Raw genomic sequence first — 12,976 nt, 5'->3', positions numbered from 1 at the left:
TCTCCTTTGTAGACTGATTGCACTTACCTAGTATAAATGCTACCACCTGCTTTACCTATAACTGAGTCTATGTGATCATTGAGCCTTTTTGTTGTTATGTCAAAGACTGTAGCTTACATGCATCACCATATGATGCAAGACTGACAACTATTTGTGTCTGCTGCAGTAATTTTGCTGCCTGTGTTGGCTCCAATGTATTGTCAAGATGGGTATCCTTGGCTGTTACTGTTTCATAATAGGTCACTGTCTACTTAATTTTCTTTTAATTAACCAATAAATATGTTAGAATGTAGAGCCATGTTCAGCATATGTGAATTTTCCATGGCAGTGATATAAATTAACATTTTGTTGATTACAAGCATGTTCAAGGTAAAAGATTGTGTACTATTGCTGATTTAAGGAGATATGTTCTTCTTGTTACAGAATATGATACAAAAAATGGGTTCTTTTGCCATTTCTCAGGCTTGCAGTTCATTCTATCTCTTTGTTTTATTTTTCTTCAGAATATAGCTATTATTGTAAAATAAGTGAGTTTACTCTTTGAAAACATTATTCTGTATTTAACATTTAATTACAGGAGTAGTTAATTTATAAGTTGCTCTTCATTGCAGGTGAAAAATATTTTTCATCAAATGTACATGATACTGAATACACACAAGTAGCTGCCAAGTTAAAGGCTGAAACCTTTAAAAGAACATTCCATAAAGAAGACATATGTGATGAGAATGATAGCAGTTTGTCAAACAAAGAGCCTGGAAGATGGATCGAAAATAATGCAATTAATACATATGTGCTTAGTCCCAATTCTTTGAGAGAAAACAATGTCATAAAGAGGGAAAAAGCCACCAGTTGCTGTACTGCAGATGCCGCTCAGAGAACTGAATTGGCTGAGAAGTCTTCATATGCTAGCAACCACGATAATGAAAAGGAGCTAATATACGATAAAATTTACAATGAACATAATTACACAACATTTGGTGCTAAGTTTTGTAGTGCATCTTCAGACATACATAATTCAGTTAAAAATGAAGGAATGAAACTGGAAGATTCAGATGAAAATTGTGCTCAGCAGGGAGACACATCATTGGACAATATGCAGTCAAAGTGCCTTGGGAAACTTGCTGAATCTGATGTTTGTGATATGGTAATAAACACATTTTATTGTATTGTTTCATTCATAGTCATATTAGGATTAAATGCAGTTATTATATTTGTATGTTTGTTTGCCTGATAAAGATAAGCAGTGATTTGTCTTCAATTCTTTTTGTATTTACATTCATTCAGGTATGCGCAGACGTGTCAACAAGACACTAGAAAAGTGAATGTGATGTACATGTGGTGCTTTCTTCTCCTGTCTCTCCATACTAGATTTATTGTTAGGATCTTCTTCCTTAACTGAGATGGCTGAACTTTCCATATCACATATAATGCTTGGAAGAGGTTTCCATCCCTTGTACCAGATGTAAGGGCTTCTTCCCATTCCATGAAAGTATGGAGCACAGAAAGAATGATTGCTTAAATACCTGTATGCATGTTGTAATTGGTCTGATATTGAATTCGCCTTCCCTATTCTGTGACTATTTCGAGAGTTGTAGTATATTCCTCGATTCTTCACTTAACTCTTTCCGTGCTACAAACATGCATATTACAAGCCATGTTGATTGCTGTATCATTATGTCCTAAGAAGACTATCTCACCCGGACCATTCGTAGTGGACGCTTCTGTCTGTGCATGTTAGCACAATAATTCATTCACATATAGTTCACAAGAGAAATGAAGTGCTTGGTATAAGAAACTTCTGACATACCCGAATAAGTTTAGTGTGGGTTGCTCTCAGGTGAACTTAAAGGCAAAAAATCAATATTTTCAAATACAGTCTTTTCTTCACATTGAAATAATTTGATCTTATTATAAAATATGGATCTGCATAATTTTTCATTTCCTAAAAAGTAATGAAATTTTAAAAATTAACAGTGTTAAGTACTTGCTCTCTCCTGCTCACGTTTTTAGGTTGTCCTTCATGAATTCTTCAGCTGAATAATAACGTTTCTGCACTAGTTTCTCATATAAGGTTTTTTTTTTTTTTTCAGCATTTCTAAGTTTGTATTGAACAGTTCTCTTCCTTTCACTTTGTCATAAATTTTCATACCCATGTACTATGGAGTTTGAGCATAAGGTTTTAAATGATAACATGATTTGCTACAGATAATTCTTTATTAATAGGTAATACTTCATTATAGATGACTACACCATCTGTGAAAAATCTGAGATTACTATTAATATTGGTAGCCAGGTCATTAATATACAACATGAACAGAAAGGGTCCCAACACACTTCCCTGGATCTCTCCTGAATCCAATAAATCATTAATCCATTTCAAAGTACCTTCAGCAATAGGCATGATACTATGTCAAACACTTTCCAGAAGACAAGAAATACTGCATGTATTGACTGCCTTGATGCAAGGGTTTCGGGATGTCATGTGAGAAAAGTATGAGTTGTGTTTCACATGATTGATCTTTTTGTAATCCGTGCGGGCTGGTATGGAGGAGGACATTCTGGTCAAGATACCTCATTATGCCTGAGCTCATATGGTCTAAGGTTTTACAACAGATGGATGTCATAGATATTGGATGTTAGTTTTGTGGATCTCTTTTACTACCATTTGTGTTGATAAATAAGACATCTGTTTTCTTCCAACTGCTGGGCAAATTGTTTTGTTCAAGGCATCTATGGTATTATGGTTAAAAGAAACTCTACCTCAGCCACAACTTCTGTACAGAATCTGACCCAGATTGCATGGGGCCCTGAGGGTTGTTCAGTATTAGTGATTTCAGCTGCTTCTCAGTGTCACTGACAATAGATATGTCACTAATCTTTGCAGTAGTATGAGAATTGAGCTGATCCAATATTCTGCAATTTTCTTTTACAATGGAATGTTTGAAAATGGTGTTAAGCATTTTGCACTTTTGTTGTGCTGCCCTCAGTTTCAGGTCCCGTGCTGTCCATGAATGTCTGTATATAAATGTTGATGCCATTTATTGCCTTCACATATGACCATAAGTTCTTTGAATTTTGAGAGAGATTTTTCAGTAAGATTCTGCTATGGTAGTCAATGATGGCTTCAGACCAAGCTCTTTTGACAGCCAAACACATTATTTATCATTTCTCTCTCTATAGTCCTGTGCTATATTTTACATCTGTTGTGCATTTGTAGCTGCTTCTTTAAAAATGTTGACACTGGCTCTATACCATAGAGCTGTACCTCCCAATCAGGAATTGTTGTACTATGTACATATGTATCCAGTGCTTAGTCAACTATTCATCTGAAGTTCAGCCGCAGTTCCTGCACATGCTACTGTCCGTAGCTGAATTTTGAAGTTCGTCGTTGAGGTATGACACTACTGCCTCTTTATCTAATTTGCTGAACATATAAATGTTTATTCATTTTATAGTTTCCCCTCTGTACGTTAATAATCATTGTTGCTACAAGTGCCTCATGGTCACAGATACCAGTTTCACTGGTCAACAGCTTCAAAGAGGTACTTTTAAAGAAGGCATTTAATATTGTTCATTAAATGTCATCCTGCCCCCCACTTCCAAAACTGTAATCATCCCAGTTGATTATCAGCTGATTAGTCACCTCTGACGATGACATTATGAATGGGGAACGTATGCACTAGCGAGTGAACGTTTTCTCTCCATAAAGCCATATGGGATAAATTGATAGCTATTAAGCAGAATGAATCAGTGCCTGTATGGTGTTCATTCTGTTGTTCCTAATGAGAAGCATCAGGAGTGTGTCTTACATATTGTTACTGTTTATATAATGAGCTTGTTCATTTGAAATGCTGTGACAGTATGCCTGGTGTGTCATGCTTTAGTAATGCATTTTGATAACAACAAGTTTGTGTGAATGTCTGTTTCATACACTCTGTGTCACTCTGAACGTCCCCCCCCCCCCCCCCCCCCCCCCTTCCCTTTCCCCTTGTGGGTTGTTGTAACTTAACATTGCAAATATAAATTGAAAATGCAGGTTGATGGATTGGTTCAGTGATAAGCAGCACTACAAGTTGACTAGAGCTGTCTGAAACAAATCTTAAATGGTGCCACAATAATGTGAAAAGGTTAGATTGCTATTCACCATATAGATGAGGCTTTGAGTAGCAGATAGGCATATTTCTTAAAGACTGCTAGATATTATTAGCTCTTGGACTAAGGCTGACATTACACACACACACACACACACACACACACACACACACACCAGGAAGGGAGCTGACAGTGTGGAGTCAGTCAGGCACTGAGAAAGGTAGTGGGGGGCAGGGATGTTGATGTAGAGGAAGAAATCAACAGAGATGAACAGGTTGCTGGATAGTAAAGGAACAGGAACTGTGAATAATTGGTGTACCCTTCCCACCCTCGTACAGTGGTATTTCTCTGTCTGTTGTTATTCCTCTCCTGCTCCCAACCCCTTGCCTCCATGGCTCATCTATCTCCTGCCTCCATCAAAGGCGTGGCCACCTGTCACTGAAACCACGTGATCTGCCAACTTCACTGCAACTGAACTGCTGTGCAGCACTCTGCATGCTCATGACTGTTAGCAAGATGCGTGAATGGTGTGCACATCTCTGTCTGCCACATTTTAACAGAGTGCATTTTATACCATGATGCAAGGGCAGAAGCAGAAATTGGTGGGGATCTGCCCTCTATTTTAGCTGATGGTGAGGTGAGTGTAACTAGGGTATTAGTTTTGAGATGTGTCTGGACTCTGGCCTGAACTTTTAGGCTGAAGGTTTTAGTGTATTGCAGAGTGGCTGGCTCCTTCCTTTTTTCCTTGTGGTCAGCCAGCCACTTCCATCTGCTATATTGTTTTAGCTCCTTCTACCACTTCCTTCCTGTGCCATTAATGTTTTACTACTGCCGCAATGCTTCATCCCGTGCTTCTGTGTGGGTACGCACAGTTTTCCAACCTTTGTTACCTGTGTTTTACATTCTGTTTTATCTTCCTGTTCTGGGTATTTTCTTGACACTCGTCTCAACCTGTTTCTGCACGGGCGCTGAAGACCTTGCCATCTTGTGCCCATACAAACCTCTGCATCTCCAGCTCATCATCTCTCATCGCCCAACTTTGGGCCAGAGATGGCTGGATCACCTATTTGCTGAGCATGCCACCCACCATGATGTGCTTGACTGCCACGAATGATTCCCAACCTGTGCCATGTGAGTTCTTCCCACCACTATCAGATTTTCGGAATTGCACTGTTGGAAACTCTCCCTGCAATTTATCCTTCATTGATGTAACCCCTCTAACTTCAACCTTTGCTGGTCTGTCCTCCACCTGTCTACCCCGCTCCCCCTGCTTCTGCTCCAGCCCTACATGCACACAGTCTATCTTACCCTTTCAACACACCTGCATACTTCCCCCTCCCCTCCCCCCCTCCAGCACAACCTCCTATTGCTGCACCAAGCAGCCCACTATGGTGTTCCTGCAAACTCTGACAGCCAGCACTAGCATCTTCTACCACTGCTGTCTGGCTATCTCTTCCCCAATCTGCACCTTTTCTGTACTCCCACTACTCACCCCAGGAAAGGTCACTGCTCTCCACAGTTGCAGTTGGGTCTTTGTGCCGGAAGCAATAGTGACCAAGTGTGTGTGTGTGTGGGGGGGGGGGGGGGCGGGTAAAGAAAGCAATAACAATCACATACAGAATGAGATTTTCACTCTGCAGTGGAGTGTGCGCTGATATGAAACTTCCTGGCAGATTAAAACTGTGTGCCCAACTGAGACTCAAACTCGGGACCTTTGCCTTTCGCGGGCAAGTGCTCTACCGTCTGAGCTACCAAAGCACGACTCACACACGGTCCTCACAGCTTTACTTCTGCCAGTATCTCGTCTCCTACCTTCCAAACTTTACAGAAGCTTTCCTGTGAACCTTGGAGAACTAGCACTCCTGAAAGAAAGGAAGGAGAGCTTCTGTAAAGTTTGGAAGGTAGGAGACGAGATACTGGCAGAAGTAAAGCTGTGAGGACCGGGCATGAGTCGTGCTTCGGTAGCTCAGATGGTAGAGCACTTGCCCGCAAAAGGCAAAGGTCCCGAGTTCGAGTCTCGGTCGGGCACACAGTTTTAATCTGCCAGGAAGTTTCAACAATCACATACAATTATACTTTTCTTTGAGTGGAAAAAATACCTTTTGAAAGAGGCCTAAATTAGGAAAACTTGTAAATATGCTTTTCTTTGTTGATGACTAGTAGTATTAGGAACTAAAAGAGAGAAACTGATGTAAAAAGAATTTTGTTATTAATTGACAAAAATAAACAAAGATCGAAACTGAAAGGCTGCATAATATAGTCTAGAATCCTGTTAACTTATCAAGGAAAAAACTGTTGTTGTCCCACAAAGCTGTTGGTTTATGCTAGTGCTGACTTACATAACCTTATTAATTCTGACAGATTTATTATTGTAATTTTAGTTTAGATACATTTTGGTAAAAATAAGTTTCAGGTGTCTGTATCTGAAGTAGTAATATGACTTACTTAAATTTAATAGTATATAAAAGTTGATATGTTTATAAAATACCCTTAAAACACATTCAGTGGACTAGGGAAACCTATTAGAATTGGTAGAGTAAATGGTATTTGTACATTAAACACAGCATTTAATTGAATGTTTCAGGTAACAGTGAGTCTAACAGGGAAGAATCAGTTTAATTCCTCCCAGTTGCCATGTGTTGGGCAAGAAGTGGATGTGAGCACTTGTGTATCACTGAAAAATACAGAACCAGGTAGAAAATGAAATGAAACCAATTACATACCAGGTGCTTAGCATGTGCCAAATAGTTCTGTGAAAGTATGTCATTCTGTTACAGGGTGTCATTTCATTTTGCACAACAAATCTGAAAAATTTGAGGCAAAGACTGCAACATTCAGGGAAGTCAATAAGAATGTCGAGAGAGATGAATATCGTTTAAAGAAGAAACCAAAAGGGAAAGCAAAATTTATTGGGCAGTCAAAAGCAGAAAAGGTTAGTACTTAATGTTTCTGATAAGCCTTGTGCCTGAACTGAAGAAAATACACTGTCACTGTATTTTTGTTAAGCAGTCCAAAAAGATACATAAGAGCTTCTGAAAGTAAGTTACACATGTCATCCCATACTAAGACATTTGCGTAACAAGATGGTGCATTGTCAGAAGAGGGTAAATGTTCTGGGTTTTCTGCAGACATAGTTCTGCTGAACTATGGATAACAGTTGCATCACAGTGTGGGAGTGAAATGACGTGAAATGACACGGAAGCTGCCATACTAAGTTTACTCCAAAGTTGGGACAGTATGGTTCTTATGGGGGAAAATGTATAAATTGCAAACACATTCATTGCGAAATTAATGTGGTATATGGACCAAATGTTGTGCGACATGCATCTATAGTTGTATGGTCCCAACAATTTGACTAAGGCCCCACAGATGTGGGTTATTGTGATCAGTAAGTCAAGATCTTGTCTCATGTCATTTATATCATTTTGGCAAGCTGAAAGAACGTCAGGGGAAAGAGCTTTTCCAACAATGAGGATGTTCATCTAGTGGCTCTTGAATGGCTCCACAACCAAGCAGTGATTCTCTGTTGTCATGGAAATGGGCAAGCAGTAGAATATTCGGACAGTTGTTTACAGAGACTTTGTGACTATGTTGAAAAAATAGTGCCATTTGTGTGTGTCACTTTGAAGTATAAGTGCAGCATCAAATAAAAGTTACTTGGCCTTCTGTAATAATAAGTAACTTACTTTTTGAAGTCCCCCTGTAGCTTTTATATTCCTGTTTTGTTTAGGGACACTTACGCCCAACTTAGTATACCTGTTGATTACTAGTGACACTGTGCAATTCAGCTTGCACAGCTGTGCTAAATGACTCCTGAATTCAAAATGAATTCAGTAGCTAATTGAAGTCTTCTATGTGCTCTTCCAGCAACTCTTTTATGAGTTTGTTTCTGTTTATAGGGGCATACTTTGATGTTATTGTTATTATTGTTATTATTATTATTATTATTGGTTAAGTAGCATATTAGTAATGCTCTAGTCTCCATTTTTTAACTGCAGACTCCCCATTCATGCAAACTGATTATCCCTGCCAGTTATGTGGCATTTATTGCATAGAACCTAAGGGCCATTTGATTAACCAGACAGACAGGTTTTCTAGGTTCTACTGATTCTCGTTAAATCTAGTCAGCTGTATCATGACAGTGATAATTGCTCTATCCAATATTGTTTAATCCTGGAACAGCCAAGAATGACACGTGTGTCCAGACCACTCTTGTCTGAGTTGACACTTTTCCCACTACCATACCACAATTGAATAGCTTGCACATGGCTTGGTTTCATTTTAAGCTATATAAGGAAATTTGAAAATCTGAAGTTCTGTGCAATATATTGTGAAGAGCAATATTGTACCATTACTGTTGGTACAAGAGAATATGCCAAAAAAAAAAAAAAAAAAAAAAAGTTATGTTTGGTTTGCAGCTGCTGCTGTCTTGACTAAGAATCCAGTCTTAGATGCTATTCCGCCGCAACGAAGGAGAAACAATATACAACATGCAACTAACTCCTAGAAAGAGCAGGATATCGTACAGCTTGTCTTGAACAAATGTTTTCTCAGCATCGGATTTGGTACAGAGATCTGATAGAAATGTAATTAGGTTGTGGACAAAACTAAACAAAGTTGTTTCGGAAAAACGTGCTAACATGACCAAATTATTTGGGCAGCTGGATTAAAGCACTCTACAAGAGCACTTAATCTGAAATGCTATGAAAGGTGCGGGAGTTGTTGTGTGCAATGTTAGAAATGTTGTTTTCTGTTGCTCTTGGGTGTCCAGTCATTTATGAAACACAGTATTTTGGCAGCGTACCTTGCTGTTATCTTCAGATGATAACTGTAGAATGAGTGTCTTAGCTGCATCGCGCTCATTCTAAAATATCACATGAAGGTGATGGCAAAGTACACTGTCCAAATATTATGCGTCATAAACATCTGTAGCCACTAAGCAGTGAAAATAGTTGACTTAGTGAAAAGCTAAAGATTGCACATTAAAAATGTCAGCTGTAAGCAGAGCCTCCAGGTTTAAGAAATAGCTGCACTGCTCTCTCCAGCAATTAACTATTGCCATTCAGCGGTTCCTGCTCCATACACAGCCTCAGTCCATCAACATGGGTATACCTACTTTTTGTAATTTTATAGCTAATTTTAAGTTCTTGTGAGGTATCCCTCTAATTTTTATCCTATGTTGTATTTCAGTTGTACATCTGAAGATGATCATGTTGTTGTTGTTGTTGTTGTTGTTGTTGTGGTCTTCAGTCCTGAGACTGGTTTGATGCAGCTATCCATGCTACTCTATCCTGTGCGAGCTTCTTCATCTCCCAGTGCCTACTGTAGCCTACATCCTTCTGAATCTGCTTAGTGTATTCATCTCTTGGACTCCCTCTACGATTTTTACCCTCCACGCTGCCCTCCAATGCTAAATTGGTGATCCCTCGATGTCACAGAACATGTCCTACCAACCAATCCCTTCTTCTAGTCAAGTTGTGCCACAAGATCCTCTTCTCCCCAATTCTATTCAATACCTCCTCATTAGTTATGTGATCTACCCATCTAATCTTCAGCATTCTTCTGTAGCACCACATTTTGAAAGCTTCTATTCTCTTCTTGTCTACACTATTTATCATCCACATTTCACTTCCATACATGGCTACACTCCATACAAATACTTTCAGAAACGAATTCCTGACATTTAAATCTATACTTGATGTTAACAAATTTTTCTTCTTCAGAAGTGCTTTCCTTGCCATTGCCAGTCTACATTTTATATCCTCTCTACTTCGACCCTCATCAGTTATTTTGCTCCCCAAATAGCAAAACTCCTTTACTACTTTAAGTGTCTCATTTCCTAATCTAATTCCCTCAGCATCACCCGACTGAATTCGAGTAAATTCCTTTATCCTTGTTTTGCTTTTGTTGATGTTCATCTTGTACCCTCCTTTCAAGACACTGTCCATTCCGTTCAACTGCTCTTTCAAGTCCTTTGCTGTCTCTGACAGAATTACAATGTCATCGGCGAACCTCAAAAGTTCTATTTCTTCTCCATGGATTTTAATACCTACTCCGAATTTTTCTTTTGTTCCTTTACTGTTTGCTCAATATACAGATTGAATAACATCGGGGATAGGCTACAATCCTGTCTCACTCCCTTCCCAACCACTGCTTCCCTTTCATGCCCCTCGACTCTTATTACTGCCATCTGCTTTCTGTACAAATTGTAAATAGCCTTTCGCTCTCTATATTTTACCCCTGCCACCTTCTGAATTTGAAAGAGTGTATTCCAATCAACATTGTCAAAAGCTTTCTCCAAGTCTACAAATACCAATCAACATTGTCAAAAGCTTTCTCCAAGTCTACAAATACTAGAAACGTAGGTTTGCCTTTCCTTAATCTTTCTTCTAAGATAAGTTGTAGGGTCAGTTTTGCCTCACGTGTTCCAACATTTCTACGGAATCCAAACTGATCTTCCCCGAGGTCAGCTTCTATCAGTTTTTCCATTCGTCTGTAAAGAATTCGCGTTAGTATTTTGCAGGTGTGACTTATTAAACTGATAGTTCGGTAATTTTCACATCTGTCAACACCTGCTTTCTTTGGGATTGGAATTATTATATTCTCCTTGAAGTCTGAGGGAATTTCGCCTGTCTCATACGTCTTGCTCACCAGATGGTAGAGTTTTGTCAGGACTGGCTCTTCCAAGGCTGTCAGTAGTTCTAATGGAATGTTGTCTACTCCGGGGGCCTTATTTCGACTCAGGTCTTTCAGTGCCCTGTCAAACTCTTCACGAAGTATCATATCTCCCATTTAATCTTCATCTACAACCTCTTCCATTTCCATAATATTGTCCTCAAGTACATCGCCCTTGTATAGACCCTCTATATACTCCTTCCACCTTTCTGCTTTCCCTTCTTTGCTTAGAACTGGGTTTCCATCAAAGCTCTTGATATTAATGCAAGTGGTTCTCCTTTCTCGAAAGGTCTCTTTAATTTTCCTGTAGGCAGTATCTATCTTACCCTTAGTGAGATAAGCCTCTACATCCTTAAATTTGTCCTCTAGCCATCCCTGCTTAGCCATTTTGTACTTCCTGTCGATCTCATTTTTGAGACGTCTGTATTCCTTTTTGCCTGCTTCATTTACTGCATTTTTATATTCTCTCCTTTCATCAATTAAATTCAATATTTCTTCTGTTACCCAAGGATTTCTACTAGCCCTCGTCTTTTTACCTATTTGATCCTCCGCTGCCTTCACTATTTCATCCCTCAAAGCTACCCATTCTTCTTCGACTGTATTTCTTTCCCCCATTCCTGTCAGTTGTTCCCTTATGCTCTCCCTGAAACTCTGTACAATTTCTGATTTAGTCAGTTTATCCAGGTCCCATCTCCTTCAATTCCCACCTTTTTGCAGTTTATTCAGTTTTAATCTACAGTTCATAACCAATAGATTGTAGTCAGAGTCCTCATCTGCCCCTGGAAATGTCTTACAATTTAAAATCTGGTTCCTAAATCTCTGTCTTACCGTTATATAATGTATCCGATACCTTCTAGTATCTCCAGGATTCTTCCATGTATACAACCTTCTTTCATGATTCTTAAACCAAGTGTTAGTTATGATTAAGTTATGCTCTGTGCAAACTTCTACCAGGCGGCTTCCTGTTTCATTTCTTAGCCCCAATCCATATTCACCTACTATGTTTCCTTCTCTCCCTTTTCCTACACTCGAATTCCAGTCACCCATGACTATTAAATTTTCGTCTCCCTTCACTATCTGAATAATTTCTTTTATTTCATCATACATTTCTTCAATTTCTCCATCATCTGCAGAGCTAGTTGGCATATAACCTTGTACTACTGTAGTAGACATGGGCTTCGTGTCTATCTTGGCCACAATAACGCGTTCACTGTGCTGTTTGCAGTAGCTTACTTGTACTCCTATTTTTTATTCATTATTGAACCTACTCCTGCATTACCTCTATTTGATTTTGTATTTATAACCCTGTATTCACCTGACCAAAAGTCTTGTTCCTCCTGCCACCGATCTTCACTAATTCCCACTATATCTAACTTTAACCTATCCATGTCCCTTTTTAAATTTTCCAACCTACCTGCCCGATGATCATATGATGATTGAAACTGGTCACCTTCAATAAATGTGCCTTGCGATCTAGACTGTTACAATTAATTTCAAAGATTATCGTAAGACAGAGATTTCAGAATCAGATTTTAAATTGTAAGACATTTCCAGGGGCCGATGTGGACTCTGATCACAATTTACTGGTTATGAACTGTAGATTAAAACTGAAGAAAATGCAAAAAGGTGGAAATTTAAGGAGATGGGACATGGATAAACTGAAAGAACCAGAGGTTGTAGAGTGTTTGAGAGTGACTATTGGGGAACGATTGAAAAGAACAAGGGAAGGAATACAGTAGAAGAAGAATGGGTAACTTTGAGAGATGAAATACTGAAGGTAGCAGAGGATCAAGTAGGTAAAAAGACAAGGGCTAGTAGAAATCCTTGAGTAACAAAAGAGATACTGCATTTAATTGATGAAAGGAGAAAATATAAAAATGCGGTAAATGAAGCAGGCGAAGGAAATACAAACATCTAAAAAACAAGAGTGACTGGAAGTGCAAAATGTTTAAGCAAGGATGGCAAGAGGACAAATGTAAGGATGTAGAGGCATATATCACTAAGGGTAAGATAGATAGTGCCTACAGGAAAATTAAAGAGGCATCTGGGGAAAAGAGAAGCATCTGTATGAACATCAACAGCTCAGATGGAAAGCCAGTCCATAGAAGGGTAAGCTGAAAGTTGGAAGAAGTATATAGAAGCTCTATACAAGGGAGATGTACTTGAGGGCAATATCATGGAAGTGGAAGAGGATGTAGATGGAGAGGAG

At 39.0% G+C, this 12,976-nt stretch overlaps 1 protein-coding gene across 5 annotated transcripts in view; it reads left to right on the top strand.

Moving 5' to 3' along the window:
* The window catches only part of LOC124612565 (zinc finger protein 84-like), an 83,013-nt gene that overhangs the window by 27,470 nt on the left and 42,567 nt on the right, over nt 1-12,976 (top strand). For all 5 annotated transcript variants that reach the window (XM_047140843.1, XM_047140844.1, XM_047140846.1 and 2 more), the window contains exons 4-6: nt 612-1,144; nt 6,677-6,785; nt 6,870-7,024. In XM_047140843.1, coding sequence (XP_046996799.1) covers nt 612-1,144; nt 6,677-6,785; nt 6,870-7,024 — 797 coding nt within the window. The remainder of the gene's footprint in view (nt 1-611; nt 1,145-6,676; nt 6,786-6,869; nt 7,025-12,976) is intronic.

The sequence above is a fragment of the Schistocerca americana genome, chromosome 4 (assembly GCF_021461395.2).
Source record: "Schistocerca americana isolate TAMUIC-IGC-003095 chromosome 4, iqSchAmer2.1, whole genome shotgun sequence".
Taxonomy (NCBI): Eukaryota; Metazoa; Arthropoda; class Insecta; order Orthoptera; family Acrididae; genus Schistocerca; species Schistocerca americana.
This window is presented reverse-complemented; position numbering and strand designations above follow the sequence as displayed.